The sequence below is a fragment of the Octopus bimaculoides genome, chromosome 5 (genome assembly GCF_001194135.2).
Source record: "Octopus bimaculoides isolate UCB-OBI-ISO-001 chromosome 5, ASM119413v2, whole genome shotgun sequence".
Taxonomy (NCBI): domain Eukaryota; kingdom Metazoa; phylum Mollusca; class Cephalopoda; order Octopoda; family Octopodidae; genus Octopus; species Octopus bimaculoides.
Window position 1 is genome coordinate 36292991 of NC_068985.1, and position 17595 is coordinate 36310585.

At 35.2% G+C, this 17595-nt stretch overlaps 2 protein-coding genes across 5 annotated transcripts in view; one reads left to right on the forward strand and one right to left on the reverse strand.

The window, feature by feature from the left end:
* LOC106876242 (leucine-rich repeat-containing protein 56) overlaps positions 1-7410 on the reverse strand; it is a 37214-nt gene extending 29804 nt beyond the window's left edge. The window contains exons 1-3 of one of the 4 annotated variants that reach the window (XM_014924728.2): positions 7230-7410; positions 2043-2196; positions 867-1015 (exon numbers count right to left, since the gene is read on the reverse strand). In XM_014924728.2, the coding sequence (XP_014780214.1) occupies positions 867-1015; positions 2043-2189 (296 nt within the window). In that variant the 5' untranslated portion in view covers positions 2190-2196; positions 7230-7410. Of the gene's footprint in view, positions 1-866; positions 1016-2042; positions 2232-3266; positions 3378-7118 lie in introns of those variants that run through there. The other 3 variants (XM_014924726.2, XM_052968319.1, XM_014924725.1) reach the window with 3 other exon arrangements.
* Positions 7411-7528: 118 nt separating this feature from the next.
* The window catches only part of LOC106879152 (thymocyte nuclear protein 1), a 52127-nt gene continuing 42060 nt past the window's right edge, over positions 7529-17595 (forward strand). The window contains exon 1 of the mRNA XM_052968325.1: positions 7529-7667. Coding sequence (XP_052824285.1) covers positions 7619-7667 — 49 coding nt within the window. The 5' untranslated portion in view covers positions 7529-7618. The remainder of the gene's footprint in view (positions 7668-17595) is intronic.

Consider the following 17595-nt stretch of genomic DNA (forward strand, 5'->3'; position numbering starts at 1 on the left):
AGCTGCTAACCATAAACTATAAAATAATTTTTTTCAGCTTATCAAACTTCAATATGGGCAAAATTTACAACCTTCTACATCAATAACCCACTACTGTTCTTGAAAGTTGTTTTTTATACCTTCTATGGACTGCTTGAAGCTTACTAACTTCCTATACCTTGATCCTTGGATCTTACCTTTACATATATATATATATATCAGTGGCATATAGTGGTTGTTATCATCATGTGTACTGCCAAACTGACCACACTATGACTAACATTAATATTACTCAAGTTAAAAGCGGCGAGCTGGCAGAAACGTTAGCACGCCAGGAGAAATGCTTAGCAGAGTTTTGTCTGTCTTTACATTCTGAGTTCAAATTCCACCAAGGTTGACTTTGTTTTTCATCCTTTTTAAGTCGATAAAATTAAGTGCCAGTTGTGTACTGGGGTCGATCTAATCGACTGGCCTCTTCCCCCAAAATTTTGGGCCTTGTGCCTAGAGTAGGAAAGAATATTACTCAAATTAGGCATACAAACTGTATTTCTGATACTGCTTAAACTTGTAGTGTTCATAGTATATTTGCCATTTTCTATGGAAGTGAGGCACTCATTTAGCACACCCAGAATATACATCCTTGATACATACACACATCCACACATATATATGATGAGCCTCTTCAGTTTCCATCTACCAAATCCACTCTCAAGGGTTTGGTTAGCTTGGAGCTATACTAGAAGACATACGCCCAAGGTACCACAATGTGAGACGGCATCCAAGACAACAAGGTTGGGAAGCAAGCTCCTTAACTACACACACACACACCTGTACCTACTAGATATTAAATGTCTTGATTCCATGCAGAAAAATTAGGGTTAACCTACCTAATTGAGTGTATGATACTGGTAGAGAGTTTTAATTCCCACAGATTTGGAACAAGGGAGCCAAAGTTTCCAAGACTCATTTCTGATGTGTCCACTTTCAGTTCAAGGGTTTTCACATCTTCAAGGTCATCAACTCCAGACAATAGACACTGAAATTAAAGAGGACAAAATTGATTGGGTAAATATCAGTTGTTGCTGTTGTTGTTTTTGATTAACCCTAGGTGAGTTCCGAATGAGCAAAGTACATATGCACGTACTTTTTTTGCTCAGTTTGAACTCATCTAAAAACAACAGCAACAACTGATATTTACCCAGTCAATTTTGTACGTATGTATATATGTACATACATAAATACATATGTACATACATACATACATACCATATGTCATACATACATATATACATATGTACATACATACGTATATACATACATATGTACGTACATAAAAGAAAGAAAACATACTAATGAACACAGATATGTATACCCCCGCCCCACTGCAACGGCTATACATATGTACTAACACTATACACACTCCATTGCCACAAGAACATCAAACTTACAGATACACACATTTCTCATAAACTTTTTTTCCAGAAACCTCTCGCTGAGTTGCAACAAGACCACTCCCACAGTTGATGATTTTGTACCAAGGGACAACTTAACTTAACTACAGCTTGTTTCGTTTCATAATCCTTTTCACAGCACGCACGCACACGCACACACACACACACACACTTGCATGCACAAACACAAACATACACACATACTTGCATGCACAAACACACACACATTTATGTACATTCATAAGGCTTTGGTCAGCCTGGAGTAACAAGGCAAATGTCTTCTAATATAACCCCAGACTAACCAAAGCCTTGTAAATGGATTTGGTTGACCAAAACTGAAAGAAATTCTCAATATATATATGGTGTTTTTAATATGATACATCTATAAGAGATTTTATCTTGGATGAAAACCACAGTATCTTGCCTGTCAACCATGTATATATAAGTATGATACATAGATGGCTATTTCATATATATATAATATAGTTTGCACATACATACATGTTTATGTATGTATGTATACTGACTTATTTTCTGTTCGTGTTATATCTACATATGTTTCAGAAAAGTCATTTCAAAAATAGAGAATTAAAATTTCTAAAAACAATTTACCAGTTTTCTTGGAGAGAGATACTGTCGTAACAAGATATCAGTTTCCTCACAGTTCACTGGTTGTGGATTGATCTGGTCTTGAGAAAATTCTGTGATCTTCACTCCCCGAGCCAATACACTCTGTGATCGCTCAGAGTGATCAACCATCTCTAAACTGAAATGAAATAAAGACATCTTAATTATATACATTACATACAAGTGTGTGTGTGTGTGTGTGTGTTCTAAGGTATAGTGTAAAAACTGCAGTGATATTTAAAAATAAAAATATTTAGAAAAACATAGAAAAAAACAAGGGTTCCGATGCTTTGTCTTCTCAATGAGTGCAGCTCAAGAAATTAAATAACAAAAATAAAACCAATTTGATCAGACTTCTGTGGAATAATCTATTACGAATAACAAGTTATGGCAAAGATGAAAAGCTACATTTATAAGTGGAGAGTGTTCTATTAGGACATACTGTTAAGAAACATGGAACACTTAATAATGAGTTAATTCTTTGTGAAGTAGTGTGCATCCACAGTAAAGCTTTGATCATCAGAGCTTTTATTTTATACTATAGTAAAAGAAAGGTAGTCAAGTTGATACAAAATGTAACGAGCTTTCTCTCTCTATCTTAAGTTCAAGTTTCACTAACTTCAACTTTAGGATCTATTTTAAAACGGGGGCCACATTTTTCATTAATGTTTTACGTAGTGTTTTTGGTACGGAAAGACTTTCAAACTTCGTATACTTATCTATTTTGTGTTATAGAACAGAAAAATATTTTTGTATTCGAATTTATTTCATGTAAAAAATTGTCTTATTTCGATAATTTCAACCAATCACTGACAAGTATTCAGTTGTTTACATTTACTCCTTTGGCTGATTAAGTGATGTAAAGCGTATTTAATCTCCATACCTTCGTTTTATTTGCTTTTTTCATTTTAAATTTGCTTTAACCCTAACCCTAAGGTTAGGGTTAGGGTTAATTGTTTCAGAATCGTTTGTTTATGTAGTCGGCACTTAATGTATATCGGCTGAATGGACGTCAGTGATTGGTTGAAATTACAGAAATACGACAACTTTCACATGGAATAACTTATGGATTTCTTTTTTTTTTAAGAAGACTAAGAGAAAAAGATGTTTTATATGACACATTCTACCAGTGTTCCAAGTTTCAAAGTGTTTCGTTAATGAAAAATGTGACCCCCGTTTTAAAAAAGATCCCAACTTTATACTACATACCTCAGAATTCAGTAAATTAAAATCACAGTCAAGTAAATTGATATGACATTTGCTACCAAATTATCCTTGTAGCTTTTGAAAAGATTTTTATATTTTGTCAAAGATAGAAATGATTGTTTCTCAATGTATTGATTTTCCATCCTGGTTTAATTGGCACAACATTCATCGAATTTACTAAATTCCATTTCTTATTTTTCTATTCAAGAGATGACACAATCTTGCTGAATTACCTGCCTCTTTACTAATAAATCTCAAACAAACATGTCTAACCTGCACAGGCCAAGCCAAACCTACACCCTGATCTATTGCCATCATCAGATATACAAAACTATATTTGACAGCAAACTAGATGTGACATGTCCTAACTTTTACACTGAATGCTACACAAACAATTCTGAAATGATAAGGGTATGTAATATAAATCTCAGATCAAAATGAAAAATAATTTATTGGATCTCTTCCAAACATTTTGATTTGTTAGCTGTTTCACAAGTCACCCTGAGACTCAATAATAACACAAATTAATGCTACTACTTATTCAGTTTTCATGATTCTTTGCTAAATGCTTTTCTGAAGGTTTTTGTTCCTCCACCTCACAGTTAAACTTTGTAAATTCAGTAATGAGGTGGAATTTCTAATGCTTATGTAAATAATGATGATTGCTTGTCAGACAAAATCCAAATCTTTGTACAATGGTTTATATCACCTCACAGGGGAAAAAAACAGTCAATATTAGAACATGAATGAACTTGTTTCCTTGAACCATTATAAATATAATAAAAAATAACCAATCTCTCTTTGATTGCTTAAGGCAATTAAATAATATAACAGTTTTAGCAACTGTAGTTTCAGTTTGTAGCTTTCTAACTTAGTCATATTTGATTCAATCCTAGATATACAAATTATTAGCATAAACTGTTGACCATGCTGTGGTCATTAAGTTGAGCAGTTTTTAAGTATTTGAGCCATTATAGTATATACAATTACAGTAAAATGTTTTATGGAGGTATCTCCTTCTTAAGTCCAACTATTTTATGTGAATTTAATTCAGTAAGTTATTAGGATACCAAATTTAGACACCATCTTTAAGTTGTTCTGTTTTTCTGTGTCAACAAATTACTGTACATTCATGTTCATTTACTTGGTGATTCTTTCATCAAGTATAGGGAAGTCTATGCTTTGCAGATGAGATGAGAATAAGACTAAAATATGTCAGGACTAAGATTTGTCTCCTGTACTAACCCAAGAAAATATTAGCAATTAATTAATATTGTTTTTCCTCACTTTATAAATATTTCTAGTTAGCTCTTTATTGCTCTCCACATTAGTAGTAGTAGGAGCATTCCGTCGGTTACGACGATGAGGGTCCCAGCTGATATGATCAACAGAACAGCTTACTCGTGAAATTAACGTGCAAGTGGCTGAGCACTCCACAGACACGTGTACCCTTAACATAGTTCTCAGGTAGATTCAGCGTGACACACAGTGTGACAAGGCTGGCTCTTTGAAATACAGGTACTACTCATTTTTGTCAGCCGCCCTAACCACTAAGCCATGCACCTCCACATTAATTACATGAATAATAATATAACTGTATAAATTATCAGTTTTTGACAGAATAATCAAGATTTATTGTTCAATAAAATTTGAAACCTTCAAATATTATTTATTTCTCTATCTCCATTTTCCCCTATGTTATCAGTGTTGGTTAATACAGAAATTTTCAAAATGTATATTTGGTACCAGTTGATAGCCAAACAGATGAAACACTCAGAGTTAATTATCTGAGAGAAGTGTATGTATCTTTAGCTTGTTCATTTAACATTAGTTTTTCTATGCTAATTGTGCTTAGACAAATTGGGGAAGGAATATCTGAAGCAGGATTTTTACAGTAAGTGATATTTTATTTCAGTGGAATTCACAAGTACAAAACTAGCAGATGAGATGTTGACAGGAAATGTCATCAAATGTCACCTGTAACAACTCAACCACATATGATGTCACCACTTGTAGTTGAGCTGCAAACAGTGCTGTAAATCTGCATAAATTGTAAACATTCACACACACACACACATGTATATAGTTGAAATACATAGTGTTTATTGATAAAATGTCCATTATGAAGTTCCAATAAGTATATAACATCTCAGTTCTTAAGGTTAATTCTATGGGATTAAAAAAGAGTCCCATCCAAATACTTAATGCATAAAAGACCAAAACAGTATCATATAAAAAAATTGCCACATAATCATTAATTCTGATCAGTGACTAACGATCATAAAGCCATGAGTTTGATTATATATGAGCAAGATACATTATTTTGTGTTGTTTCTGTCTGTTTGAGGATATGTCATACATCTGCTTGTAACTACATAAATACCAATAGCAGTTAGCAAAAGTATGGTACAAGAACCATGTCATATTTACTTGAGAGTAATGGGTAAGATAGATAATCTGGGAAGGTAATATACATAAATAAGTACATTGACATGAAAGTAGACACATGCATAAAGGCAGAGAACATTGGTGAGAGTGTACTGATTCTGACATCAATGAAAACCCAAGCATAATAAACTGAATGGATTTCTCTGGGACAGAAAACAGTAGCTGCTCTTTGTGGAGGTTACTTGTTCAGAACACATACATATATAATACAAAAGTTCCTATCTTACTCTTCCTTGTTTCTCCCATTTATGCTTGCTTCTTTTTGATGGGTAGCATAGTCCCCTTTCTAATAAGTAAGTAAATGAAACTCTACAACTATGAAAAGGATTTGAATTGTTAGTTTCAGGGAAGGGTAAATCAACTCAACTGAATGTAAGTTGCTTTGCTCATCACAGTAAACTAAATTTAATTATTAAATGAGTCCTGATCAGAGTAAATATTCCCTTAATCCTGAAGCTTCTTCAGGGACAGTGGGAAGAGATTCCCAGAGACCCACTCTTTTCTCCAAGGCATGAAGCAAATGCCTCATCTAGAACACCACTGTTAGAGCATCTTTTGTTTTGTCATATATCCTTAACACTGCAGTGAAGGGAAGAAATAAGACAAAAATACTCAAATTTGTTGATAAATTACATTTGGAATATGTGGTGTTTGGAAGAGCAGCGCCACTGACAAAGCAATCTTCGATTTTATTAGTATTCCATCTCTCTGAAATATTAGATGATGTTCATGAGGGTAACTGACTGTTACAGTACATCAGCATCAATCACCTATGGTAAGGCCACAACTATCATCGAATGCTTCATAAATTTTTAGTATCATGGTGCAATGTGCAGTAAATGCGCAGGCACTTCCATTTCCTTTTTAAATGGTTTTCATTTTTAACTCTATTTTTTAAAACTATTTTTGTTGTTTACTTTTTTAAAGTTACGTTCTTTCTCTACATAAAAACTTAAATATTATTAACAGGGTATGTACCAACATACCTGGGTCAAAGTATTCAGAACTAGGGCACCCCCCCCCCCACCATTGTAATTTCGTAATCCATATACATTGTGGGACATTAAAAAAACAAAGAAAATATTTACGATTAAGAAGTCAGTAATTTACAATAAAACTTTACCTAGTTAGAGATTACCGTTCATAAAACACCTAACTTACAAGTAAAGCAATAAAATTCTCTTAACTCATATTGTTTAACAACCTGTAGCAACTACCAAAAGCAACTTCTTTTTATTTTGTCTCAATATTTTCCATAAAGCTTTGGGTTTATAGAGCGGAGAAAGTAATGAAGTCCATGTTTATGCATTTTTTAAGATTACAAAGTAATTTTAAGCAAATCGGAGTAATATTTGAAATTACAGTAAAAGACAAGGGAAACAATGAATTTTTAAAATGTTTACTTACCCCCCCAAAAAAGAGTAAATTTGGTTTATCACATATTTTGTCTTAAGACATTTGTGGAGTTATAAATTTACAAATAGAAATATATCAAGTCAACATTAGATGATAAATAACCTTAGTAAATTATTTTTTAAATAGGAAAAACTGTATGATCTTAGTTGGTTTTACCACTTCCTCCTAAAATGTAAATAATTTTGTTTAATTCACATCTTGGCAGGTGAAGAATTTTCGTTCTAAATGTTAGCATTTCTCTGCTTATCGTCCGGCAGCGATCATAGCAACCGGGTCGTTGCCAAGCAACAACCATTTACTATAGTGTCGTACAAATTTGTATATCTGAAATAATTATAAAATTGATTTCTGTTCTGTATAAGAATTAAATTATTTAATAAAAGGAAATGAATTTGAGAAGAAAACATCTGTTTTTAATTACTTCGAAACAGTGTAAAGTTATATAACATTAGCTTGTGGCGGGAAATATTTTTAGTCTGTTTAAGCGTTACATGAGCGTGATGCCACCGAAGAAGAAATTAAAAACAACTAAAAGTAATGGTAAGAAAAAGGCTACAAACTATATTTATATTTCATCTAGAGCAGGAGCAGTTGTGATAGATCAAAATTTCTTTCGGTGACTGTTTTACGTAAACTATCTCGTTTAAATGTTGTGTCCTTTTCACTACACCAATTTACATCGCGAAAGTAAAGAATACGTACACTACCCGCTTTCGGCGTAACAAAAACCCTAAACACCGGGTGTACGTATTCTTTACCTTCGCCCATTTTTATATGTGTAAACAATAAAGCAATCGCCCAATCCTTATATCTCTTTTGATATATATCCTCCGTTTTCATATATAACATGCTGAATTACAGGCACTTTTGTTTAAGCGTGATTTAAACCTCTTTACTTCCTTTTAAAATTATTTCTTCAGATTTTTGTTTTGCACACCAGATTCAGAACCTAATAATCATAGTCCAAGATTGATTTTTTTTTAACATGCGCTAAAAAATACGAGGGCGATCTTTTGGTTGAAGATATCGAAGGAAAAATGAAGGATCTAGAGATAGGGGGATATATTATATGGCAGTGCCTGTAGAAGGCAAGAGACCGGAAATGGAACGCTTATGACCCAGTGATATCTGTTAATCATACAGAAAGATTTCTGACATTGCAATACTTCTAACTACATCCTGCAGTTTCTGTGTTAGGCAAAGCGTCTCCGATATTTATTTTATCTGTAATGTTGTGACCGTTGGAGGAAACCTACTGATATCCATGAAAAAATGGACGACAGCTTAGACGGCAGTGTTGGGGTCAGATAGAATACCTCAAGGCAGACTGAGGTGTGAGGAGGATAATCTGCAGAAAAAGATAGAACACATGGTTAACAATTTGAACAAGAGTTTTCGGTCTATGTAACTGGACACAAGACGAGTATATAGGAGTGAATGTGACATGAAAGTTCATCTAAGTAAATTGAAATGCAGTAAGCAACTACAATACAAGTCATTGGATACTACCCCAAAGCCATATGGGAGTATTAGAACTGCTTATCAGAAGAGGAGGACCAGGGCCTCTCAAATCAACTTGCTTATTGCACAAAAAGAGCAACTGAATCTGAAAGCCTTGAGGGCTCTGAGAACAAACTACGTCTGAATTTCCCGAGTAACAGATCTGTGGTGGGCTCAGTTGGACAGGAACTTGGACAACATTCTGAAAAGGGATGCTATTAGAAAGATAAGGACCATGGCACAATTGGTGCACCAGGCATTCCAAGATGCCTTTGATATGAAGGAAGGAAAAACTAACAAGCAGCATGGTCCCAGCAGGAGGCAACACCAGCTTGCTGAATTGAGGAAACAGCTGAGACAGATGAAGAAAAAGTGGGAAAAAGCAGATAAAGAAAAAGTGGCTTGAAACTATCTTAGCTCAGACTTAAGAAAGAAATCCATTCCAGCTTCACAGAACAGAGTCGTTCTGGAAAAAACAGAGAGAGAGAGAGATATAGGTGAAAGCAAAGAAAGGCCTTTTTAAACAATCCTTCCAGTTCATAGCTGACCTCCTCGGTAAGCCAAAAAGTGCAAAACTGGTTTGTTCCAAGGAAGAGGTGGAGAGCAGAGTAGCAACACTGCACAATGTCCCCAGAAGAAATATTTTGTTGGGAGATTGTATCTTCCCACAGCCAATGTTCAAACTCAGCACCCCTTTCAACAATGTGAGGGCAATGGAAGCATAAGCTGGGGCTGGATCTGTTCCAGGGTTATTTGGCACCACTTATAGGATTTACAAAAACCATCCACTGTTACTGAGGAGTGTATTTAGACTTAATGCTTGATGTAGAAGAAACAGTAACCATGGCTCTTGACACTGGTTACTGAAATCAATTCCAGCTTCACAATTCAGTGAAATTGCTTTTGCTAAACTTATAGGGTCACTGGCAGGACATAGTAGAGAACAAGTTTCAGGTAGATCTTGTTATACAGAAGATCTACAAGTATTGTTGTCACTGAGGGGAGAGAAAAGTGTTGGAGAAGGTGGTAGTTAAGTTTCCATCACCTTTTAAATATTGAAAATTAGTGATAGGTCAAAATTAGCAGGGTCAGTGAGGTTATCTTTTTTGTGAATAGGACACACTGTAGCATGTTTCCAATGATTGGGATAAATCCCTATAGAGAGAGGATTGAAGAGTTTGGCATAGTCAGGGTTGAGCTCTGGAAAGGACAGTATCATGGCCAGTGGTGTTGGTTTGAAGCAGTAGTGCTTCCACAGACCCATAATCAAAGGTATTTGAGCTTGGCCTTTCTAGCCTTTTTAAAGGTTGTAGTGTGTGATTTGAGGAAAATTTGCATGCTATTTCTCACAAGTCAAACAATCAAGTATAGACTCCAGGGTCAAACCTAGTGGTATTTAAGTCAAGAAGAAACTCTTGAAAAGATGCAACTCAAATATATTTAGCCATTTAATGAATAAACATCAGATCAGTATAATAACTCCAGAAGGTGGTGATCCAAAATGGGCATAATCCAATGACTAAAACCAATAATAGAACAGAAAAAATATATTAATGATTGGTGTATAATAAACCAAGTACTGAGTAAAACATTTTCTATACTGCCAAAATTTTTTAAAACAACTTGTGTATCAAATGATGAGGGTCTGTGAGAATCATCCAATCCATGCCAACCAAGAAAAAAAGAAAAACATTAAATAATGATGATCGCTTTCTACTCCTTGTTTTTGTTGTTTAACTTTGGTTGAGCAAACCTATGAGTATCCCATAATTTTCATATACAGTCATATCTAGAACTACATTATCCAATGAATGCTTACTTTTGTAAGATGGGAGAGTATGATTTGAGGGCATTTAGCTGCTATTTTTGCTGGTCACCTTACCATGTAGTGTCTCCCTTCTGTGTTTGCCCAGTGCCTTAATGATGGTTTAAAAAACATTTATTTACCTAGAGAGTGGATTAGATGACTTTGCAAAAAACTATTACATCAGTAGCACAGTCTGACCACTCCACATCCAAATGAAGGAGCACTTCACTGCCAACACGTCTTTCTTCCACAAACACTTAACCAAGTGCAGCAAAACCGCCAAAGAGATAGATACCTCCATACCAGTCTCAGAGAGGAACACAGGAAATCTTCATATCAAGGAATCTATACTGATCCACTGCCTCAACCTGAAAAATCTACAGTTGCTTGAATACATCGTGGTGACTATGACCAACATCATAACATACACCACCAACACCATCTACCACGATCTTTTGTAAAACTTTCTGCATTGTTAGAAGCTTTCTTTATTTCTCTTTTCCTTCATATGTATGTATATGTATATTTATAATACACATATACCAAACGATGGGCTTTTTTCTTTTTCCATCAACCAAATCTACTAACAATCTCTTATTTTCCACCAATTATGTGAACCATGCAATCTAATGCTTTGGTTGACTTGGAGTTATAGTAGAAGACATTTGCCCAAGGTGTCACATAGTGGGACTGAACCTGAGACCGCATGATTAGGAAACAAACTTCTTAACAACACAGTCATATCTGCACTTAATTTAAGTGTTCTGTACGAACTGACATTACTACCATTTTTGACCCCAAGAGGAAGCTTCTTCTAGTTGGTTATCAATGCAATCTGCACCCAATATATATTGTAAGCAGAGGAATGGACCCCTATCATCTTCTAGTGGCTTAACAGGACCAGCAGGCTGTCCAGTTTTGGGCTATTTTTGCCCAATTTCAGTGCTGGACACCTGTCTGCTAGAGACAGCAGTAGTTTGTTCCAGCTCACAATATATAGAAAAATGAATGACAATCAGTCACTGATCTTGCAACAAGCAAAGTAGCTATATGCTTTCCATATAGTTTTTTGTTGGGTGAGAATTGTTAATCTAAAATTATCTCGTTAATAAATAATCACTTTCCTTTCTGCTAGTCTGTCATACAAAAAATAAAATAAATAAAAGTGAAATGTAAGTGTTGTATTTCATTTTTTTATACCCTTTATTAAAATTACTGTGAAATTGGTGTCAGTAGTGATGACTGCAAGCAAGTTGTTAATCTGCAAAAAAAAGTGTGGCCAACAACCAAAACTTTTGGTACATTAAAGGTGATGGTGTGAGAGCCCCATTAGTTTATACACTTGTGATAAAGATCTAACTGGTAGCTTCCACTATAATAGAACAAAGACAAAGCAATGCAAAAACAGGTAGGCAACTTAGCTTGATTATTCTCAAGCCAGGCATAATCATTGTCTTTATCAAATGTAATAATGTTGCTTCCCTGAATGTCTGAAGGACATGAACCATTAGTAAGTGATAGGAAAGGTCTCCAATAGATCTGGCTTTGTGGAAACTACTAGTGGTCACTGAATACAGAAAAAGACTCAAGGTGATGGGGAAGGAGTTTTGCATGTGTGTCCATTGTGCAGTTGAATGCAGAGTGGGCTGCAAATGTGAAATTTTTTTCTTTGGAAGTACTGCTTGATGAGTGCTGGATAGGAAGATTCTGCAAAATTCTTAGCAAAAGATCAGGACTGGCTGCAGTTTGAAAGGCATCCTTATTGTTGAATAATAACCTGACAAGAGTTGCTGTAGTGGGTAAAAGCCACCTTATATGTAGAACAGGTGAGTTTTTCCCAAATATTATACACCATGTTCTTCACTTGTGCTGTCTGGACTATTTGGCAGATTTGAGATTTGGTTTTGTGTGTGTGAAGTGTCATCTGCTTAGCTGTCTTTGACAAGTCAGAGTTAAAGCACATTTGCTACAAGGGATGGTAGCATAAAACTAGCAGCTGCCTTGAAGTGCTATAAGGTTCAAGTAATATGAGAATGTTGGTGGCCATAATAAGGTAGTATTTGGTCCAATAGTTTTGTAAAGGCTAGGTTTGAAAATAAAAAGCATTCAAAAGTGTTTAGAGGGTTTTTCTGTTGGTTGGTCAGGAATACTTCCACTTCTGCATGTCAGACACATTTAACTCTTTGGCATTTAGATTACTCTGTCAAATGTAATACTTATTGTTTATTTATTTACATTGTTTTCAATTAATCATGCATTATCTCATAGCTTTAAGATGCAATTATGTATTTTTAGAATGACATTGTAGGGTAGGTGTGAGAGGTTGGATGTCGCCAGTTTGAGCATAAAACAGAATATTTGGGTCAGATATGGCTGGTTTAAATGCTAAAGGGCTAAGAGATACTGAAGAACAGTAATGGATTTAAACGTGCCTACCAATATTGTTTCTGTTTATAAGCACCTGTATTATAAGTTAACACTGTTTTTGATTTTGGGGAAAGCAATTGTGAAATGTTTGTTATATGAATTTATACAAATACCTGAAATTGCAGAACTTAAGCTTCAGTTATTTCTTAAATTAGTACATTTAAAACAGTAATTAATAAACTTGTTGAATGGGGTTTGTAAGTCATTGATTGGTGAGGAATGTGTTTATTTGCTGAAAAAACAGGTACAGAATTTTATATAATCTAAAATAGCCATTCCTAAAAATATCACTGAAAGTGAAGTTAAAAGTGGCAAGTCTTTGTAAAGAAAAATACTCTGATATAAACTGAACATTCTATGTGCTACATATTTTGAAAAGATTGACATTTGCTGTCTACTTTTATGATTATTTAGAGGTTGTAGTTACACATTTTAATGGTCAAATAGGGAATTTTGTTGATTGATGGCTTTGTATCCAGTGAAGCAAGAATAAATTATTCATATCTAATGTGTAATTATGATTTCTGCTCTGCATTTGAATCAATCATTCTGTTAGGTCTGAACTCATCAAACCTGTTAGACTTGCTGATTTTGTGGATATGTCAAAATGCTGTGTTTGATAGCTGAGGTCATGTTAGAACTGTTAATTTCTTTCATCACATATATCAGATTTTCTTGAGCCTAGACCTAATCATTTACTTGACTACATAGTATTCTGAATTAAAAGTTCTTCTTGATAACTGATATCCTAGAATTTCCTGATTTTGCCAGCCACAGTCACTTATGAGGTTGTTATTTATTTGAATTAGTTTCATGCAGTCAAAACCATTAGAAAATCTGCTGCTACTGTTGATGAACCCTTCTACGTTCATAATGCTTATGATTACAGAAGGTGAATGACTAAAATGTGTGCTTAGTAATAAACAAGGCAAGTTAAACATTAGAAAGCAAGATTTAAATGAGTTGATGCTGAGTCAAGATGATTGAAGATGTTATCAGTAAACTGGTAGTGTATTTAACAAGAATATGTAATACAGGGTTAATGTTACTTGAATTTCTTTGTTGTTTTTTATTAGTAAACATTTGTATGATTTCTTTTTATTTTGACATTTGTATATTATTGGAATAATTGGTTTTACAGTTGATGCTCTTTTGACTACAAAACACTAATCAGTAATGTAAGAGTGGTGTAGGTGTTTATTAGTTTGATTGACTGATACAAATAGATTTATTTATTTACCTTGTCAATAAACACAACACAGTGACTCTAGTAGTGTGGTTTGAACCCACAACCAGCACCTTCGGATTTTGGATTTTTATTGTATTCCTTTGACTTACCATCCTCAGAAGTGCAGACATAATGTCTTTTTAAGAAATTCACTTCATAATCACATGGTTTTTGGTTTCAGTTTCACTGCATGGCATCTTGGGTTAGTGTCCTATTTTAGACTCAGGATTCAACCAGTTTTGAGAATGGATTTGGTAGATCAAAACTGAAACAAGCCTATTGTATACATATATACATACCCCACAACTCATCTTCCTAACCCTCCCCTTCCCCCTCCCATGTTTACTCACTATCTCCCACTCACCTTTCACACCCTTGCTTATCTATCAACTTATAACATGTCTCTGATGAGTCTTTCTCATCTGCAACATATCTTTCCAACATCCCCTCCCTCTACCTACATACACTCACTTATTTCCCTCCCCTCCATCTCCCACTCTCCTTTTGCAATTTTATGAACTTACCTATTTATTCACTCTATCCAACCCTCTGTACTACTTCATTTGACTCCTCTCTCTCTAACTAGGATAGCCTTTTTCTGTCCCATCATGCTCTAACCTCTCATCACCTGGCACAAAACCACCTCCCTCAATACTATTCCCTACTCAGTTGAGGGGGTCTTGTCTTTCCAGTTACTTGGTGACTTCATTGCTGTTAGTGCCAGGTAAAGAGCACTCAGTACACTATGTAAAGTGGTTGGCATTAGGAAGGGAATCCAACCATAGCAACCATACCAATGCAGTAGGAGGAGCTTAGCACAGTCTTCTGATTGGCCATCTCCTGTCCAACCAATACCAGCATAGAAGGAGGATGTTAAATGATGATATACATGTGTTTGTATATCTTGTGTGTCTGTGTCTCCTTGTCTTGACATCACATACTAATAATAAACAAACATTACCATTATAATGTTGCTTATGCTCTAAGAATTAGAGGAAATATTACCTTGCCTGGAAATGGGTGAAGGTTGGTAACAGGAAGAGCATCCAGCCATAGAAAATTTGTCTCAGTGAATTTCATCTGACCCCTACAAGCATGGAAAAGTGAAGATTAAAACAAGGATAATGGTGGTGGCAGTGGTGTGATAGTAGTAGTGGTGGTGGTGATGGTGTTTACTCTACTACATGTCACTGATTTTTGTAACTATGTTAGGATTCAATGAGAATATATTAAAGAATCATTGCAATAAGAATATCCTTGTGAATCAGCAAGTTCAAATTAGAACACTGATGCTTAAGTATATTCTCATTGCATTGAATATGGCAGGTTGAGAACATGTCTTGATAGAAATTAAAGTATGATAAAGCGAGTAGAACTAAACTGCATGGCGGTCTGACACTGATACTCTTAGGACAAAATACTGGTTTCAAATTTTGGTACAGGGTCAGAAATTTTAGGGGAGGAGTAAGTCAGTTACATCAACTCCAGTATTCAGCTGGTGCTTATTTCATTGACCCTAAAGGGATGAAAGGCAAAGTCAACCTCAGCAGAATTTGAACTCAGCATGTGAAGACAGATGAAATACCATTAAGCATTTTGCCTAGCATGCTAACGATTCTGCCAGCTCGCTGCCTTTTCTTGAGACAAAATATTAATCATTCAGAATAATCTGACCTCTTTTTACTTTCTATAAATGGATGTAAAGTCATGAAAACTTTAGTCTAATTTCTCTGGAACTAACATAGGTTTCAGCTTAATGTATGGCTAGTCACACTTTGTTATATGTTTTTTATCTTCTTAGTTGTTAATTATGAAGTGTGACTATCTAAATCTCTTCTATTGTTATTATTATTTTTTCTTTGAATATTTCATATGAGTTTCTACTGTATCACAAAGTTCACATCTCTGTTTATGAGATGTGTGCAGCTTTGTTCTTATTTTTGTTGGGATTGGGGTGGGGTATAGACATCTGTTAATGTACTACATCAGTTTGTTTTGTTATGAGGTTTAGTTTCTTGTTTCATTAGTCTTTGCTCTGTTGTGTGTGGTCTGTGTAAGGTGTCATGTTATTTTATTGGATCTTAATTTTGTATATATTGCACAAGTTGTGTTGTTTTAGATTATTAGATGCTTATTGTATAGGATGTTTTTCATGTGAAGATTGAGCTGTTCCATTGCATTGATAGTGTCTTGCACAAGATGCAAGTTTTTTTGTAGCAGAGCTATTTTTTGGACAGTGTGTAGTGTTGTGCACCTGTCTATCATCATCATCATCATTGTTTAACGTCCGCTTTCCATGCTAGCATGAGTTAGACGATTTGACTGAGGACTGGCGAACCAGATGGCTGCGCCAGGCTCCAATCTGATTTGGCAGAGTTTCTACAGCAGGATGCCCTTCCTAACGCCAACCACTCCTAGAGTGTAGTGGGTGTTTTTACGTGCCACCAGCACGAAGGCCAGTCAGGCGGCACTGGCAATGACTTTGCTCGAATGTCTTTTCACGTGCCACCAGCACAAGTGCCAGGAAGGCGACACTGGTAACGATTTTGTTCAAATGGTGCTATTTACGTGCCACTGGCGTGGAAGCCAGACAGCTGCTCTGGCAATGATCACGCTCAGACAGTGCTTTTAGCGCTCCACTGGTACAGGTGCCATCATGATTTTGCTTTCACTTGCCCCAACAGGTCTTTCATGGATGCACAAATGTTTTACATTCAGAATCGATGTCCTTGACACTGGGTCACAACCAGTTTCCTTAGATATGAAGGACCTTTCTTACAATCTCTGCTGTTCCTGAATTAATGCAACTCTGGTAGTTAAACTAATCTTAATAAGAGAACTGTTAAGTCTTTTGATGCTGATGCCTAGGGCACCTATAATAACTGGGATTACTTTTGTAGAAACACTCAGCATGCTGAATAAAATGCTTGCAGCACTTTTTCTGGCTTTATGTTCTGAGTTCAAATTCTGCTGGCTTTGCTTTTCATCCTTTCGGGTTGATAAAAGCTTCACCAAAAACAATATGTAAATACAGGTGGTGCACCAGCATGACCTCAGCCATGGGCTGAAGCCAGTAAAAGATATATATATATATCCACACACATATATATTTACATATATTCCATATTTTAATGTGTATAAGGAACCCTTGTTTGTCTAAAATTAGGTTAAAAAAATATGGGAGTTTCTTATACATGGATAGTATTATAATCCCTTACATATACATTTATATTTACACATATATACACACGTGTGTATTCTTTTATTTGTTACAGTCATTTGACTGCGGTCATGCTGGAGCACTGCCTTTGGTCAAACTAATCGACCTCAGGACTTATTCTTTGTAAGCCTAGTACTTATTCTATCATTCTCTTTTACCGAACTGCTAAGTTATGGGGATCTAAACACACCAGCATCGATTGTCAAGTGACAGTGGGGGGGGGGGACAAACATAGATACACAAACTTATATACATATATATATATATATATATATATATATATATA